Source organism: Schistocerca cancellata, chromosome 2 (genome assembly GCF_023864275.1).
Source record: "Schistocerca cancellata isolate TAMUIC-IGC-003103 chromosome 2, iqSchCanc2.1, whole genome shotgun sequence".
Lineage (NCBI taxonomy): Eukaryota > Metazoa > Arthropoda > Insecta > Orthoptera > Acrididae > Schistocerca > Schistocerca cancellata.
Window position 1 is genome coordinate 536,851,540 of NC_064627.1, and position 20,266 is coordinate 536,871,805.

The window sequence follows — 20,266 nt, forward strand, 5'->3', positions numbered from 1 at the left end:
CTAAAAACCTTTCACACTGTCGTCTTTGGCAACTGATGTTCAAGACTTGCTTCCTCTACGAAGGTAAGATGTTGTGACACCGTCAACAACACTTTTGGTGGTTCTGTCCTTTCCACTTTACACTCACATCTGGTCGTTTCGAAATGACTGCATTGTCGGCGGATCTTTTCCCACATGGAAGATCACTGTTAAACTTTAAACGAAACGAACGTCCAACTGGAATTATAGATTCACTCCTACCAAACTGCGGAACACAAAACGCTTTAAGATCAGAGGTCGGCAGTTTGCTTATATGGCATAAGTTACACCACAAGCGGGAAACAACAGAGCAGTACTCAGGCATACGCTTATCTGAAAGTGTTGTAGTTACTCTTTAATTGTTACCTTGAAACAACACTCTAAAACAGTAACAGTTGACGCTATTAAAATTTATAACTGGTACCTACTTTATGGACAACCTGTATTTTCAGGCTACAGAAACATATGTGTATGTGAGAAAAAATTGTCACAAGAGAGGACATCGTGGCGGACCGCATCAAATCACTCAGGAGACCGATGCAGATTGGCTACTTCGTTTTTTCACGATGAATTAGGAAGTAGCAATTAGCGTCGATTCCGAAAGCAATGACAGTACACAACTGACTTGTGCTCGTCGTCCATGATATCCATCGAGCAAAGGACAAGGGTAACCAAGTGTATTCAACATTTCTAGGTTTTCAGAAAGCCTTCGATTCATTACCATACCGACGCGTAAGAAAGGAAAGACACTAACATTTGGAAAAATTGTAATACCGAAAAAGAAGGGCTCCACTGAAACGAAAGATGTGTAGAACAGTGTACCAGCAAAACGTGATTAAAGCTTCACAGATATGGCGTACAAATGAGCCCAACAGCGCCCTTTGTTTGTGTGACCAAAAAGGTCAGCACTTTGATGCCAAGCTCATTCAGTGAGGAGCCATCAAACAAACTGGAAACGTGACACAAAATGGCAGTATAGCTCTTCAGCGTAACACGTTATCCAGTGACGAATGCCTAACTTAACTACAAAACTATTACCACAGCCATTTTGTCTGCGTGGCAATAACGACCGTCCACTTCCGTCCACAGTGAGAACTCCAAGCTGGAGCATTGAATCCCCTTGCATCGACGACAAGCTGGACTGGTTACACGCATGCCATTTCGTTGACTTCCTTTCTTCAAATATCACAAGCGCCTCTCGTTGCAACAGATAAAGTGTAGTCCTTGGAACAAATACAACTCTAACCGGTTCGACAACCACAGTTGGACAAATTTCAGACAATACCGCAATGACCTTGTGTTGCCGAGGGGCATTGGATACATAATGTAATCTCGGCTGCTACTTTTTGAGGGCATTCTGAAAGAGGAAGGAAGGTCAATTAGAGTTTAACGACCCACCGAAAGCGCGGGCATTGGAGACAAACCACCAGCTCGGATTACGAAAGGACGGAGAAGGAAACTGGCCGCGTCCTTTTCAAAGGAACCAAGCCGGGAGCGATTTAGCCAAATCAGGAGAAACCTCAGCCTAGATGGCCGTGCGGGGCTTTGAACCGTGGCCCTCTCGAATGTGAGTGCAGTCTGCTAACCACTGCGCCACCTCGCTCGATGAATGGCTTCCGAACTGCAGCTGCTAACTATGGAAGATTTTAGAACGCTATGCACTGACCCTTTTCAGATTTCTTCTGGTGCCATAATTCCATGTCACAGCATGCGTTGGCGACGTTGTACATGTCTTCGTCTAAGACGATTCCGTGGGTAGAAGCTGAGAAGATGGAGATAGAATAGGAGGATAGAGGTAATTCAGGAATCAGTGACCGTGAATGTCAATAGAAAGCCCGTTTGCACATTCCACCAATTATCTCGAGACACCAATTAAACCTGGGAGTAGTAAATCAAACATTGTAGAGAGAGGGCAGCAAGACATGTTTTTGACGATATTAGAAAAGATTGATGCCACCAATCGGAAAATGGAGGAACCCAATCAGAAAATGGAGGAAACCAATCAGAAAAGTGAGGAAACCAACAAAACAACCCAAGAAAAGATTAAAGCCAGAATTGAAGCCAGCAATCAGAAAATCGAGGAAGCCAATAGAAGAACCCAAGAAAAGATTGACGCCATCAGTGAGAAAATACAGGTGACATTACAAGGAAAAGAAAATTTGGAAAGAGAATTACAGGATTATAAGGAAGAGGTGAGGAAAGTCTGCGAGGAGAGAGAAGGCAGATTCCAGAAGAACATAAACTTGCTCTGAGGAGAGGAGATAAACGAGAAAGCCCAAGAAGTTCAACAAGTTAAGGAATAATTAGGGGGAAGGAGCGAAGAGATAAGGCAGAAGCAACAACAATATGAAGTAGCTATTAAGGGATTAGGCAACAAACAGACTGAATTAGCTCGAAATATACAAAACGCAATAGCAGTGCAGAGGGGAGAAGATAATAGGAGGATTTCAAAGGATATGCAATCGAAGAAATAAGGCAGAAGCAACAACAATGTGAAGTAACTATCGAGGGATTAGGCAACAAACAGACTGAATTAGCTCGAAATATACAAAACTCAATAGCAGTACAGAAGGGAGAAGATAATAGGAGGATTACACAGGATATGAAACATTTACAAGTCGAAATCCCAAAATTAGAAACGACAACTGAGGAGACTAACAGAGAGATTGGTAATGCAACACTAGCTATAAGGGAAGGTAAGGTGATAACATTAATGAGTGGTGATAACAGGCATCCACAAGGTCATGTGGGACAAAAATATAAGCTAAAGAGATCACTGCACCCTATGATTTTCATGAAATGGCTGAGAGGCATTTTTACAACACATTTTCAAGACAAACACGAAATTCAATTTGCGACAGATAGAACGGAAGGTGAAGCTTTTACGTGGGGAGAGAAGAAGAAAGACGAATTTCGTAATTATGGCCAGTATGAAGGAGAGTTTTTAAAGAAGCACTGATCAGAGAGCCATCAGTGTGCAACATTGGAAAACCTGCTCCATCAAAAGTTTGTTAATAATTGGAGAGGTACCTTGAGAAAATTTGCTGAGCATTTACGAGAACTGAAAGAAACTTCAGAGCAACCCTTAAATAATGAGATAATGATTTCTGCTATTAAGAGAAGATTAAGTCAGAGGATGCAAGAAACCTTGTCTGGAAGTCTGATTAAAGATAGAGAGCAATTACAATACACACGTGGGCGAGAGAATAGTCAAGCAGGTGAGCAGGGCCAAACAGAAGACAACTACCAACGGAATCAGTTTAATAACCAATCGTTCAACTGGGAAAGAGGAGACTATCATGGGAGTAGGGGCTGTGGAAATGGATGTTGGTTCCAAAGCGATTCCAGAAGAGATGAAAAACAAGAGAATATAAGAGAGAAGGTGGCAGGCAAAGAAATGGTGAGGCCCCAGATAAGGAGGAAAGGAGTTCGGTAAATTGATTAGGTCCAGTCGGGAGTGCGACAAATGAGGACCCATATAAATCTCATTAGGGATGATGATGGTGATCTGAGAGAAGACCTCATGAGGGAAAAGGAACAGAGTTCCAAAGAACCGAGATTACCTGTAGTCAGGATAAAGATGCGTCGGGCCAGCCGGAGTGGCCGTGCGGTTCTGGACGCTACAGTCTGGAGCCGAGCGACCGCTACCGTCACAGGTTCGAATCCTGCCTCGGGCATGGATGTGTGTGATGTCCTTAGGTTAGTTAGGTTTAATTAGTTCAAAGTTCTAGGCAACTGAAGACCTCAGAAGTTAAGTCGCATAGTGCTCAGAGCCAAAGATGCGTGGAATAAATGTTGATGCCCTAGTTGACACCAGGAGGGAAGTGTGTGCTATATCTCAGAAGCTATATGAACAGATACTGAATACCAACGCCAGCTTATCTGTCTCCCTGTAAATAGTGTCCAAGTTGTAAATGCTATAGGTGCCAAAAGTAAGCCAATTAAGTAACAAGCATTGATTGGATTAGGAGTAGAGGGAGAAGTATATGAAGCGACGTTTTTGTTGGTACCAGGTCTTAACATGGCAGTTATTTTGGGAACTGACTGGCTGAACAAAGTAGAAGCAATCATGAATTTCGATGAAGGCACAATGAGTGTAAAAGGACAATGAATGCACAATGAGTGTAAAAGGATGCGAGGGAGAAAGGAGAGAATTGACCCTGGTAGAAAGTAAGAATTCATATGAGGAATAAGAGTTCCGACAGGTGAATTTGTGTTATGTGGAGGGGCCTACAGAAGAACAACCGGAAGATGAGAAGTATTGATACTCTACGAGAGATTAGCACAAGTGTATCAACTTATTGAAGATGCTATAGGCAAGAAACTAGAAGATATGACACATTTGAATGAAGAGATTTGGAAGAGGTTAACAGAGATCTTACATAAGCACAGCAACGACTTCTCTCAGCAGTCAGGAATCATGAAAGGGGTACAATGTAAATTTAAAATTCAGAAACAGAAGCCTTTTAGTGTTAAACAATACTCCATCCCTGAGGCTAAAAGACAAGTGGTAGAAGAGGAAATACAAAGAATGATTGACCTTGGGTTTATTGAGAGATCCAATATAATAGACCATTATTTGTGGTAGACAAGGAAGATGGGAAGGTGAGAATAGTTTTGGATGCACATACGATAAATAAAATCATTGAACACGAGCCAGACAAGCCAGAAACGACAGAAAAATTAATTCAAAGGTTTCAGGGTGTGAAGATACTTCGTAGCATTGACCTGACTGACGGCTATTGGCAAATACCTCTGGCCCCTGACTCACGTCTGTATACTGCCTTCACATATGGTGGCAGAAGTGATCATTTTAGACTCTTGCCATTTGGGCTTAACATGTCAGTCTTGAAATTCATTAGAGCATTGGACAAGATTTTGGATGAAGAATTACTTAAGAAGGTTACTATTTACATGGATGATATATTAATTGCAAGTGAGACTTGGGAGAACATTTAGAGAAACTCAAGAGAGCCTTTGAGGAATCTGGGGTGACAGCAAACTTGGATAAGTCAGAATTTGGTGAATCTCAGATAAAATTCTTGGGCTTCATAATTACAAAAGAGAGTATTTACCCTTACCCAAGTAAGTTCAAGACAATTAGGCAATTTCCAGTTCCTTGTAACAAAAGGCAACTGAAAGCATTCTTTGGCGTCTGTGAGTTCTATCGAAAATTCCTGAAGGAACCTGTGCTCACTGCCCCCAAACTGATAACACTTACTAAAGCCAAAATAACCTTGCACTGGAATGGCGAATGTCAGGAAGAATTTGAAAGGATTAAAGAAGCATTGTGTAATGCAGATACATTATGCCATCCTGATTTCTCTAGAGATTTTTATTTGGGAGCAGATAGCTCAGATTATGGACTAGGCATACATTTATACCAGATCGAGAAAGAAGGAGATACCGAGGTGATAAAGACCACATCCTTTGGTAGCAGAAACTTCAATGCACAGGACAGGAGATACAGCATTACTGAAAAAGAGGCACTGGCTATCGTGTGGGGTTTTGAGTGATTTCGTTATTATCTAGCAGGACGATATGTAAAGGTAGTCACGGACCATAACGCCCTAACATTCTTAACTACAAGTAAACTGAGACACAGCCGCTTGATGAGATGGGCATTGGCGTTGCAAGATTATGACTTCGAAGAGATATACAAGCCTGGTAAATCACACACCATACCTTATGTGTTATCAAGGCTGCCACTCGATTCATGGGGAACGGTCATGAGGGGATCGGAAGGGGGAGAAGTTTGGATAAATTTAATGGAGTATAGCAGGAAGATTTTGTGAAGAGGTTCTTGAGAAGCAGAACTAGGACGAAAAACTAAAATTAATCAAGACTAAGTATAGATGTGCTGGTGAAGAAATGATTAGGAAACACTATTATATCCACCAGGGAATACAGTACAAGAGAAGAAGAGAGGGTGAAGAGAGCTGGAGATTACGTATACCAGAGCATATAACAGACAAGTTAATCTGGTACACATTATAGCAATGCCATTATGGACCTAAGAAATGCCTTGAGAAACTGGAATTGGACTGCGCCTTCAACAACATTGGAAGGCTTATATGCAACTTGCTGAGTACCTGTGATACCTGTCAGAAAACTAAAACTATCAGTGTTCAACATAAAGGTTACCTGCATCTGGTCATACCAGAATCAATTAGAGACGTCGTGGCAGTGGACTTATTCGGCCCTCTTGCCAGTGGCCAAAGGAAATTACGCCCAAATCATAGTTGCAGAAAAATTAATATCTAAATTTGTGGAGTTTTATCCATTAAAGAAAGCGACCAGCAAGGCCATTATTAATAAGTTAGAAAAAGATTACTTCAGCAATGTGTGTAAACCGAAACAAATCCTAAGTGATAATGGATCCTAGTTCCGGTCCAAGGAGTGGAGGGAAATGTCGAATAGGCATCAAATAGAACAGATTGACATCTGTATATACAGACCAGCCTCGAACCCGGCTGAACGGATGATGGAGTTAAATCGTTTGTGTCGGACCTAGTGTGACAAGAAACACGGTACTTGGAAGGAATACCTGGAAAATTCGAGAGTACTAAGAACCACCTACGGCATGATTCAACAGGATTTGCACCATGCGAAATCTCACTTAATCAGAAACCTAAGAGTGTTTTTCGTGAGTTGATCGAATATGAACAAGGAGAGAAGGTAACTTGGGAGAGGAAACTCGAACTAGTACAAATGAACATGAGGGAGAAGGCGAAAAGGAGACAGGAAAGGAATGATAAATTGGTGAAACTTATAACGTACACTGTAGGAGACCTAGTGTTGGTGAAAGTGCACGCTAAGTCGAAGAAGATAAATTCTGAAATACATAAATTTAACCATGTATACAAGGGACCACATAGAATTATCAAGATCGAACACCCCAATACTGTGGAGCTGGAATATGCTCAAACCAATCGAGTGCATGGCAAGGAACATGTTGAGAATATAAAGAGATACTATCCGCATGAAGATCGGGGCAACCCTGAGGAGAAAAGTAATCAGGACGATGAAGTAGGGCCTAGCCAGGCATAAACATAAATGTGTATGGGTGTTTTTTGGTTATTATGTGTATTTGGAGAATAAAGGTCATGTGAACTGGTGTTCAAGTGTCAGCCATTGTCTTTTATTAACTACATTTGTATCTATTCAGGATTATGGGTTTTCATGATGAGAAAACATTTGACCATATTTAAGGGACGAATTGCATATAAGGACTGAGATATAGCCATCCTTTATAGTGTGAGAAGTTTTAGTATTTAGAATATTGTAGTGTTTATTAATAGGGACCCAGATACGGACAATTCTGTGAACTATGTTAATAATAGACGCTCAAAAGCAGGAAAGACAATTAGTAACCAACAAGAAAGACTTTTCTTTAGAGATTGATTTTTTAATGACCACACTGAAAGTGGATTCATATATGCATTATTCAGCAGAGAATAAATTATTGTCATTTATCTGCATTTGTAATAAGTATTATTTGTTATGTACTATGTTTTTGGTCACTGATGTGGTCGGTTAGTCCCTCAGCCGTTAGGGGTAAAACCCAATGGGACTCGGGGCAAGTAAGGCTAGCAACCTGCTTCCCTGGTACTTTAAATATGATGCTGGCAATAATCAGAGCAAAATGCCTCGGACCTTTGGAGGTGACAGAGTCCCACCTCTAACTGACAAACCAGGGACTCCTAAGATACGACTTGGCAAACAAATGGTAATGAGATGGGGAGCTATTAATATCAATGGGGGCTACTCTGGGAAGAAGGTAGAGCTGGCAGAGGCTGCAAGTAAGATGAGGCTGGACGTTTTAGCTGTTAGTGACATTCGGGTAAGGGGTGAGAAAGAAGAGGAAGTGGGAGAATACAAGGTCTACCTGTCAGGAGTCAAAGCAGGAATAGCACAATGGGGTGTAGGGCTTTACATCAGGAAAGAAATGGAACCCAGCGTAGTTGCAATAAGATATGTAAACGAACGACTGATGTGGATAGATTTGACAGTGTCTAGCAAGAAAATTAGGATTGTGTCAGTATATTCGCATTGTGAAGGGACAGATCAAGATAAGATGGATAGTTTTTATGAGGCACTCAGTGATGTAGTTGTTGGAGTAAAGGACAAGGACAATGTTCTGCTCATGGGTGATTTTAACGCCAGAATTGGAAATCGAACAGAAGGGTATGAAAAGGTTATGGGTAAATTTGGAGAGGATATGGAGGCCAACAGGAACGGGAAACAACTCTTGGATTTCTGTGCCAGTATGGGCTTAGTAATCACAAACTCCTTTTTTAAACATAAGAACATTCACCGGTATACTTGGAAAGGCAGGGGAACCAGATCTGTCATTGACTATATAACAACAGATCAGGAATTCAGGAAGGCTGTGAGGGACACACGTGTATTCAGGGGATTCTTTGATGTCACTCATCATTATTTAATCTGCAGTGAAATTGGGATTGTGAGGCCGAAAGTGTAGGAGGTCAGGTCCATATGTAGGAGGATAAGAGTGGAGAAACTTCAGGATAAGGAAATCAGGCACAAGTACATAACAGCGATCTCAGAAAGGTACCAGTTAGTTGAATGTAGTCAATTACAGTCATTGGAAAAGGAATGGACAAGGTACAGGGACACAGTACTAGAAGTGGCTAAAGAATGTCTTGGAACAGTAGTGTGTAAAAGTAGGATGAAGCAAACAGCTTGGTGGAATGATACAGTCAAGGCAGCCTGTAAAAGGAAAAAGAAGGCGTATCAAAAATGGCTACATACCAGAACCCAGGTAGACAGAGAAAGTTATGTTGAAGAAAGAAACAAAGCCAAACAGATAATTGCAGCATCCAAGAAGAAATCGTGGGAAGACTTTGGAAACAGGTTGGAGACTATGGGTCAAGCTGCTGGAAAACCATTCTGGAGTGTAATTAGCAGTCTTCGAAAGGGAGGTAAGAAGGAAATGACAAGTACTTTGGACAGGTCAGGAAAACTGCTGGTGAACCCTGTGGATGCCTTGGGCAGATGGAGGGAATATTTTGAAGAGTTGCTCAATGTAGGTGAAAATGCGATCAGTAATGTTTCAGATTTCGAGGTAGAATGGGATAGGAATGATGATGGAAATAGGATCACATTTGAGGAAGTGGAAAAAATGGTCAATAGATTGCAGTGCAATAAAGCGGCTGGGGTGGATGAAATTAAGTCGGAACTCATCAAATACAGTGGAATGTCAGGTCTTAAATGGTTACATAGGATAATTGAAATGGCCTGGGAGTCGGGACAGGTTCCATCAGACTGGACAAAAGCAGTAATCACACCAATCTTTAAACATGGAAACAGAAAAGATTGTAACAACTACAGAGGTATCTCTTTAATCAGCGTTGTGGGTAAAATCTTCTCAGGTATTGTTGAAAGGAAAGTGCGAGTATTAGTTGAGGACCAATTAGATGAAAATCAGTGTGGGTTTAGGCCTCTTAGAGGTTGTCAGGACCAGATCTTTAGTCTACGGCAAATAATGGAGAAGTGTTATGAGTGGAACAGGGAATTGTATCTATGCTTTATAGATCTAGAAAAGGCATATGACGGGGTTCCTAGGAGGAAGTTATTGTCTGTTCTACAAGATTATGGAATAGGAGGCAAACTTTTGCAAGCAATTAAAGGTCTTTACATGGATAGTCAGGCAGCAGTTAGAGTTGATGGTAAATTGAGTTCATGGTTCAGAGTAGTTTCAGGGGTAAGACAAGGCTGCAACCTGTCTCCACTGTTGTTCATATTATTTATGGATCATATGTTGAAAACAATAGACTGGCTGGGTGAGATTAAGATATGTGAACACAAAATAAGCAGTCTTGCATATGCGGATGACTTAGTTGTGATGGCAGATTCGATTGAAAGTTTGCAAAGTAATATTTCAGAGCTAGATCAGAAATGTAAGGACTATGGTATGAGGATTAGCATCTCCAAAACGAAAGTAATGTCAGTGGGAAAGAAATATAAACGGATTGAGTGCCAAATAGGAGGAACAAAGTTAGAACAGGTGGACGGTTTCAAGTACTTAGGATGCATATTCTCACAGGATGGCAACATACTGAAAGAACTGGAAGCGAGGTGTAGCAAAGCTAATGCAGTGAGCGCTCAGCTACGATCTACTCTCTTCTGCAAGAAGGAAGTCAGTACCAAGACTAAGTTATCTGTGCACCGTTCAATCTATCGACCAACTTTGTTGTATGGGAGCGAAAGCTGGGTGGATTCAGGTTACCTTATCAACAAGGTTGAGGTTACGGATATGAAAGTAGCTAGGATGATTGCAGGTACTAGTAGATGGGAACAATGGCAGGAGGGTGTCCACAATGAGGAAATCAAAGAAAAACTGGGAATGAACTCTATAGATGTAGCGAACAGGCTTAGATGGTGGGGTCATGTTACACGCATGGGAGAAGCAAGGTTACCCAAGAGACTCATGGATTCAGCAGTAGAGGGTAGGAGGAGTAGGGGCAGACCGAGGAGAATGTACCTGGATTCGGTTAAGAATGATTTTGAAGTAATAGGTTTAACATCAGAAGAGGTACCAATGTTAGCACTGAATAGGGGATCATGGAGGAACTGTATAAGGGGGGCTATGCTCCAGACTGAACGCTGAAAGGCATAATCAGTCTTAAATGATGATGATGATGATGTATTGGGTTAAGTAGATATTAGTCTAATTAGAGATAGTTATTTCCTGTAATGTGTGGTGCTAATACAGTAGGATTTTGGTTGTGTCCTGGACGCAAACCTCGCTGAGACGAACCGAAATGGAAATAGTTGTTTTACACTATGATTCAATAGATATCCGACGTTGTATAGTTTATCAATTGCGGTAGAAAGGAGTTTTGTTATAATTTATATGTGATAGTATTGTTTCAATAAACTACAATTTTGAGTTGTGTCATAAGGATAGATTGTAATTTAGATATAATAAGTGTTGTAGAGGCAGTTTACGTACGGAGTCAGAGAATTTACCATTCAATTTGTAAATTTCATTGTACTTGCATTTATATGTGTATTCTCTTTCTGTCACTGTGAACTCTGTCTATATTCCTTTCCACCTCCGGTTTCAAAGCAGTCCTTTCGGGGGAAGGGGGGGATGTAAGGGGTCAAGTGTCCCTTACGTATTGAGAACAATATATCTTTGCCTCACGCAGGTCGCAGTAGGTACTATCGATAGGCGAGCGCCGAGTGCGTCAGAAAGTAGTCAGTGTTGAGACTCTGAGCAAGTGAGTTGTTGGCTGCTGATAGGGCAGGGCGGGTTTCGGCAGGGCGGCCGACCTCGTTTCCAGTTGTTTAACGGCCTTGTGTGTCACCAAAAGTCGTGGGACTGACCTCCAGCAAACACGTAAATGGTGTTAACTGAGTGATTTGTTTGATGTGTCTAAGTGTTCAATTGTGCACCGCGATTACGCGACAACCGCGCCGGACACCCACGATTTGGATTGCATTTGAGGATTGTGCATTCAGTGGCACATGAAGAATACTGGCATGTGATGACCTATGATGAGTTAACTGTTATTAGTGTCTCAGACGAAGGAGTAACTGCCTTACTTGTGCTGTTTAGACAATAGATATAGAACATCAACAACAAAGAATGTACCGATTATTGCTGCCTGACCTCCTAATTAGATTTGTTGGATTTGATACGGAAGAACTCCCGTGCAAATATTAACCGATCAGCCTTTATCAGTTGCACTAGTCAATAACGGTGGGTTAATAGGAAGTATTTCAGAATGCCAATTTAGTGACCTCAAAACAGCTTCACGAAATTACTTAACAATCAGCCCTATCAGCCAGTCATAGTCAAGAACAGAATGTAGGCGATTTCATTGGCCATATGCTGTTCCCGCTAATGACGCTTCTGCAAGGTGCTGCTTCCTGCCAGGACTTTCAGAACTACCTTTCCAAGCCGGTGTTGGAAAACACCGGTCTGCATGCCAAAATTACTCGTTTTCATCTCAGCCATGCATCATCCGACCACTATCTATTTACGAAGATTCGGAAAAGACCGACTCATCGCTTCCATACAGTAGAAACCTCCTTCCCCCAGATACGAGCGCTGGCGTACACAACAGCCACAACAGGAGCATACAGATGTGGCCAAGAAATTACAGTGAGATCACAAAAGTCATATGATAGAGTTTTGCAATTATAGAGACCGCGGTAGTATCGCCTGCACGAGGTATAAAAGAGCAGTGCACTGGCGAAGCCGTCATTTGTATTCAGGTGATCCACGTGAAGAGGTTTCAGGCGTGATTATGCCCTCACGACGGGAATTAACAGACTCTGAACGTGGACTGGCAGTTTGAGCTAGACGCAAGGGACATTCCAGTTCAGAGATCGTTAGGGAATTCAGTATTCCGAGATCCACAGCATCCAGAGTACCGAGAATATCAAATTTCAAGCTTTACTTCTCACTACGGGACAACGCAGTGGCCGATAGCTTTCACTTAACGACAGAGAACGCAGGTGTTTGCGTAGAGTTGTCAGCACTAACGGAAATGGAAATAACCGCAGAAATCAAAGTGGGACGTACGACGAACGTATCTGTTAGAACTGTGGGGCGAAATCTGGTGCTAATGCACTGTGGCAGGAGACGACCGACGCGAGAGCCTTTGCCAACAGCACGACATCGCCTGCAACACCTATACTGGGCTCGTGACCATATCGGCTGGACCTTGGACGACCGGAAAACCTTAGTCTGGTCAGATGAGTCCCGATTTCAGTTGATGGTTGGGTTCGATTGAGGCGCAGGCACCACGAAGCTATGGACCCAAGTTGTCATCAAGGCAGTGTGCAAATTGGTGGTGGCTCCATAATTGTGTAGGCTGTGTTAACATGAATCACTGACTGAAAATGGCAATGGAATATCTAATCAAAACACCTTTAAGCCGTCTAAGTTTCCAGTTGTTATTTTATTGAGCATCCAATTTCGGCGATATATATTCGTCATCTTCAGTTCCCCTGACCGACATGTAGGAAGATTCCCACCAGTCAAAATATGGGCTAACATTCAGTGACTGATGTATCTGTAGATTTCTACTTGACACAGCGATCCCTTCGATCATGTTCGTCTAATTAAGGACCATTTGCAGCCATTCATGGACTTCATGTTCCCAAACAACGGTAGACTTTCTATGAACGATAATACGCCATGTCAAGAGACCACAATTGTTCGCACTTGGTTTTCAAGAATATTTTGGACAATTCAAGCGAATGATTTGGCCACTCAGATTGCCCGACATGAATCCCATCGAATATTAGTGGGACTTAATTGAAAGGTCAGTTCGTGTGAAAAATCCTGCACTGGCAACACATTTGCAATTATGGATGTCTATATAGGCAGCATGGCTCAGTATTTTTGCAGGGGAGTTCCAACGACTTGCTGATCCATGCCACGTCGAGTTCCTGCAGCACACCCAGCAAAGGGAGGCCCGACACGATTTTAGGGGTATCCCATAACTTTTGTCAGCTCAGTATATGCGGGTATAAGGGCAGATATTTTTGTATGTTGTACCTTAATATCTACACACATGAGTGTGTTGGTTGTTTCTTCTCTGCATCGAGCAGTCTTCCCACAAACATGTCACATAATTTGCTACCTGGTGTTTTCTCCATGGTCGTAACCGCACCACTAATTAGACTACGCCTGTCAGTATGCACTAACCGTTTTGAATCCACGCATCTATACTTCGACACCTTACCTGCTGTCCAGGAGAAAATAAGCAGTAATGGCTTGCTCATCCCACATATACTTGGAGGTACTACACTACCTAGAAACATATGACTTGTAATAGCTATAATTATCAGTCTACAAAATTACGCAAATACTGATGTAATGTTGTTCAGTACACCGTCCTCAGTCACAAACAGAAATATCCGCACGTATGTATGTTACGAACCTACTATCTGAAACTCTGGAAAACCTCCCACATCATAACTTTCCTTCCGACCAGGTAGATTCACTTAAGTGTTCAGGTTAATATCTTCGAATTCATGCTCCCCCAACAGATCTAGACACACTAAACCTTCTCCCTATTAAGTGGGATTGCTGTTGTCTCAACTTTTTTCTGATGATCGACTTCTGTACCTCACCCATCTCCTGTCCCATTAACTTAACTAAAAATCCGCTATATTGCTTCCTTCAGCGTAGTGTAGAGCATTCACCAGTCTCCTGTTCAGGCTGTAGACAAACGCACTTCCAGTTAACTGTATCCAACCTGTTTTACACACTTCATATCACATCTCATACCGTTTGTCACATTTAACGATACCTGTTGCCGAACCTTCCATTACACTGCAGGGATGGGCAAACTCGTTCATTCTTGGGAAACTAGTTCAACGGTGATCGCTCTTTTTTGAGAACCGTTCATTTTTACTCGTTCATCATTTATATGTGCATGGCATATGGTTCTTATGAAAAACTGAAAATTAGTGGCATAGGTGACTGAAGATGAAAGGCGCCAAGGTACTTGCCTCCCCCCTCGAGTACAGAGTTTTTATTCATTACAGGATTTTCACACACGTGTAGAAGTAATTTTCGTGATTCGGCAAAACCTCTCGTTTAGTCAATTGTAGCGTTCTGCGTCTAATCGCAGTGAAACAATATAAGGTGGCACACGAAAAACGGCTCCGAGTACAGACTGCTCGCCAATTACGCACGATTTGTTGCCGATATGAGCAGAATCGATAAACATGTAATAATTAAGCAAAATAACCTAATGCAAACAACAACTTCGAAACAATAGATGACGATTGGTGGGCGACAATGAGCAGTCTAGTACTCGCGGCCGATTTTTCGTGCACCACCGTGTACCACTGAAACAATGTTGTAGAACTTTTCGTATTCTCTTTACAAAATGTGACACCAGACACTCGATTATGGAGCGCGGGCTTCATTCGGTTATAAGTCGACCTGCCTTCCATAACAATAGACATCCCGTTATACCTTGGATCAAAAAAAAGATGGAAAATGGCCACTCGTGTGTGCCGTGCCGACTTCCTTTGCATGTGTAATAACAAAAAATCTTGCCTTTTTATAAGTATGCCTTCTGCTGTTTATCGAAATAGTGAAGTACGCTGATACGCCCTTTTGTTACCTGAAGAGATGTATGTGTTACATACCACTTATTTTTTATGTAATTTACATAATTATAAAATACATTTTAATTGCCGATCGTGGACGCTGAATAAATACGAAAAGAACCAGAAGTCCAGAGTTCAAAAAAGGTTTGAAACAGACTTAAAAGGGTGTGCACAGCGAACGAAAAGAACAACTCGATACTGAAGTAATTAGGAGCAGGCGGCAAAGGAACCGCGACGAGTGGTCACACGAAGAAGGACGAGTCCGGCCGAGGGAGACCGAGACCGAGAAAGACGGGAACGGGACCGAGGCTGGAACGAGATCGGCCGACGTGCCGTTGCGGGAACGAGCCCGCCATTTCCCGTTCCCAGGAACTACAAGTAGAAAGGCGCGACCGAAGTGAACTATGAAAGACCGTTGCTTAGAATTCGTTCATCACTCTTCCGTTCATCTTTGTGCACAGTTCCTTTGGAACCATTAGTTCGCTTACGACCAATCTCTAATGATCTCCTTCTCACATTCTCCAGTACACCGTCGACGCAGGTTTCGTAGCTTTTTCAGATATCCCAACTGTCCCTCCATCTCCGAGAGTTTACCTCCTGTTGCGAAAAATGACTTCCCAAGCCAATAATCAAGGGACACATGAACGGAATGAATTTAAGGTACAACAAATTAATCCAGCTCTAGTTTCCAAAATATGAAACAACAAGAAGAGCGTAGCGTTCCAAAGGATTGGAAAAGGGCACAGGTCATCCCCGTTTTCAAGAAGGGACGTCGAACAGAAGTGCAGCACTATAGACCTATATCTCTAACGTCGATCAGTTGTAGAATTTTGGAACACGTATTATGTTCGAGTACAATGACTTTTCTAGAGACTAGAAATCTACTCTGTAGGATTCAGCATGGGTTTCGAAAAAGACGGTCGTGTGAAACCCAGCTCGCCCTATTCGTCCACGAGACTCAGGGGGCCATAGACACGGGTTCACAGGTAGATGCCGTGTTTCTTGACATCCGCAAGGCGTTCGATACAGTTCCCCACAGTCGTTTAATGAACAAAGTAAGAGCATTAGGACTATCAGACCAATTGTGTGATTGGATTGAAGAGTTCCTAGATAACAGAACGCAGCATGTCATTCTCAGTGGAGAGAAGTCTTTCAAAGTAAGAGTGATTTCAGGTGTGCCGCAGGGGAGTGTCACAGGACCGTTGCTATTCACAATATACATAAATGACCTCGTGGATGACATCGGAAGTTCACTGAGGCTTTTTGCAGATCATGCTGTGGTGTATCGAGAGGTTGTAACAATGGAAAATTGTACTGAAATGCAGGAGGATCTGCAACGAATTGACGCATGGTGCAGGGAATGGCAATTGAATCTCAATGTATACAAGTGTAATGTGCTGCGAATACATAGAAAGATAGATCCCTTATCATTTGGCTACAAAATAGCAGGTCAGCAACTGGAAGCAGTTAATTCTATAAATTATCTGGGAGTACGCATTAGGAGTGATTTAAAATTGAATGATCATACGTATAAAGTTGATCGTCGGTAAAGCAGATGCCAGACTGAGATTCATTGGAAGAATGCTAAGAAAATGCAATCCGAAAACAAAGGAAGTAGGTTACAGTACGCTAGTTCGCCCACTGCTTGAATACTGCTCAGCAGTGTGGGATCCGTACCAGATAGGGTTGATAGAAGGGATAGAGAAGATCCAACGGAGAGCAGCGCGCTTCGTTACAGGATCATTTAGTAATCGCGAAAGCGTTACGGAGATAATAGATAAACTCCAGTGGAAGACTCTGCAGGAGAGACGCTCAGTAGCTCGGTACGGGCTTTTGTTAAAGTTTCGAGAACATACCTTCACCGAAGAGTCAAGCAGTATATTGCTCCCTCCTACGTATATCTCGCGAAGAGACCATGAGGATAAAATCAGAGAGATTAGAGCCCACACAGAAGCATACCGACAATCCTTCTTTCCACGAACAATACGAGACTGGAATAGAAGGGAGAACCGATAGAGGTACTCAGGGTACCCTCCGCCAGACACCGTCAGGTGGCTTGCGGAGTATGGATGTAGATGTAGATGTAGATGTACTGATAAAGAATTGTCACAATACTAGCAGTAAATAATCCGTTTCACGTAAACGGATTTCACAACCTGCAGGTTGGTACTGCCAATCTCCAATGACGTGTTGAAGCTGGTACTGTTTGCGCCAGTGACGACGTTCCAGAGGCTGCCTTGATCGCTGGTGATGCTAACGTCGGAGGTATTTTGAAAAATAGCTCCGGACTGCGTGCAGTATCCGACGTCCTCGGCCTCTCTAGCAAGCGACGCGCTGCCGTTCACCATGGCCACGATGGCGATGTTGAGGTTGACTCGAACAGAATAATTGATAGCGAAGCCGCAGAACGCCAGTAGCCACAGCACATCGCGAGCTAGCAGCCAGCCTGAAATATTAAACTCTGAAGTACTCGTCTGAAAGTAAATCCCACTTAATCATACGAGCAGCCAGTCCCCTTTACACTTGAGTGAATGACAGCGAACTCAAGCGATTGTGCATTCTCAGACAGTTCACCAAGTTCACCACCATTCGCTTGTATCTCTGAACAAGCTTTCACACTACAGGAACAGAAGAGAACACGACATAACCAACACAGACTACGAATGCTGCGTTATTTTTTATGAAGAAGTTTAAAATATTTTTACACAATATTTTAATAGTCAGGATAGCATATAAAAACATGTTAGATGATTATTAGTTTCGGCTGTTCGTTGCAGCATCTTCAGATCTGGAACAATAAGCACAACAGTAAATTTCTTTAATGTAACAATCACTAAAAGAAATTGCTGGAAATATTTTAAGCAGAATTATGCAATTAAATCACTGCCGCATCATTCATAAAACCAAGCGTAGTTTCAGCTGGTAAAATGAGGTTCGGACACGTCTGAACATCGCAATACATGCTCATATAAGAGTCTATCTCAATACAGTTTTGGCTATACCAATAAGGTAAACGTTCAAGACCGAAGAAAATGAATAACCGACCTATTAACAAAAATAAACCAATATCACACTTCAATATACAGAGTGTTAGGGGTATAAGTGCAAATACTTTTATTACAGGACTTCAGCCGCCTTACAGGCACTGAAATAAGTCAGTGGTGAATGTTGAAAATTTTTGTTAGACAAGGACTCGAAACCGAACGCCCCGTTTCTATATATTGGTTGCTTACCTTCTCCGCCATCTGAACACGCTTCGCGACCGACGCAAATTTTCAACACATCAAGCCCAAATAGCGGATTGATGTAGATGTTCGTTTTCGTCCGCATGCCCTTCGAGAGGAGGTTGGATGAACCCTCTGCCAGGCATGTAAGTTTGATTTGCAGATTAGCCATGTAGATGTAGAAAGAAGATAAAGTCAATAAAATATGATTAATGAAACGTGAAATATACGTATAACTTGTACAAAGACTACTTGATAAAATCCGCAGTACAGTAGGTTAGAGAGCAGACAGTGTGATTCCCAATACATTACAGTTACAGATATCATGAACGTAAGCAGCAAGAGTGATCACGTCTTTCGTACATCTTTAATATTCGCCGACATGAGCGACCACCTGCAGATGGGTGCACCCTGTACCCTTCATGGCATCCGGAAGAACCCTTTCCACATCTGGAATGACTCCCCCCGGTATGCACACGGAGTGCACATTGGTTTCTTCCCCTCTCTTGCTGCCATATCCCTAAGGGGCCCCATTACGCGCCTGACGTTGGAGCTCCCAACTACCTGTAAGCCCACCCTCTGCGACCGCCCGGATCTTGCTAACTGAGGGGCAACCTCTGGAACAGGACAAGCTACCATGTCAGGCCGAAGATCAGTATCAGCCTGAGACAGAGCCTGAAACCGGTTCGTCAGACAAACTGGAGAGGCCTTCCGTTCAGCCCTCCGGAATGTCTTTCGCCCCCTGCCACACCTTGAGACGACCTCCTACTCTACCACAGGTGAGGGATCAGCCTCAAGTCGTAGTCCGATCGGGGGATGCGTGGGACGAGCTGGCCGTCCCCAACAAACCCCCATCCGGACCCCCACAGTGATGCCCATTGGCAACAGCCTCAAGCTGTGTGACCGAAGCCAACACTGCCTGAAGCTGGGAGCGAAGGGATGCCAACTCAGCCTGCATCCGAACACAGCAGTTGCAGTCCCTATCCATGCTAAAAACTGTTTAGCAAAGAACGTCTGAACTAATCTACAGAGAGCGCAAACGAATCGACACAAAATTTAAACGGTTATTAAAATACAAGATTGCCTAGTAAATGCAGTAATGCTGCTACTTGCGCACTGCTGACACACTGCTCGGCGGCGGAACGAGACTACGAGATTTTACACTATTCAGGTACTAAAACGCGATGCTACAACTCTCAAATACTATAATACGCCCGAAATTTATGAATTAAACAATGCAAGTACCAAAAACACGCAAAGAAATTAAGAATTAAACTATGTAACAAATGAGTGATAGGAGTATACGACTTGGTGCTGCAGCTGCTTATCCAACGGCGGCAGGGAGCACATTCTCTGCTTAACAGATATGCGCTTTCCCTTCTTAATAAAAAGAATTACAAACCTTGAGCTCATTCACTCAGCTCCTACCTGATGCAAGCGCCCAATGTATTTATCGTCTTTCTCATTCCCACAGCTGGATACTGGACCTTTCAGTGCTTCGGCAGTTTTCTACCAGCCATATTTCTTTTTCTTCTGCATTTGTGCTGTGGATCTCTTGGACCCCAGATGGTTCAAATGGCTCTGAGCACTATGGGACTTAACTGCTGGGGTCATCAGTCCCCTAGAACTTATAACTACTTAAACCTAACTAACCTAAGGACATAACACACATCCATGCCCGAGGCAGGATTCGAACCTGCGACCGTAGCAGTGGCACGGTTCCGGACTGAGCGCCTAGAACCGCGAGACCACCGCGGCCGGCTGTGCCCACATGACGTCCTTGGGTGAACACCACTAATTATTCTCACTGCTCTCTTTTGTGCAATCAGTAGTTTATTACCCCAGAAAACTATTCCATAAGACATTATTGAGTGGAAATATGCAAAGTACGTTAGGAGGTTGATCTGTTTATTACC

At 42.8% G+C, this 20,266-nt stretch overlaps 1 protein-coding gene across 1 annotated transcript in view; it reads right to left on the bottom strand.

Annotated features, from left to right (window-relative positions):
• LOC126162085 (putative inorganic phosphate cotransporter) overlaps positions 1-20,266 on the bottom strand; it is a 217,424-nt gene that overhangs the window by 165,797 nt on the left and 31,361 nt on the right. The window contains exon 2 of the mRNA XM_049918359.1: positions 17,283-17,572. Coding sequence (XP_049774316.1) covers positions 17,283-17,572 — 290 coding nt within the window. The remainder of the gene's footprint in view (positions 1-17,282; positions 17,573-20,266) is intronic.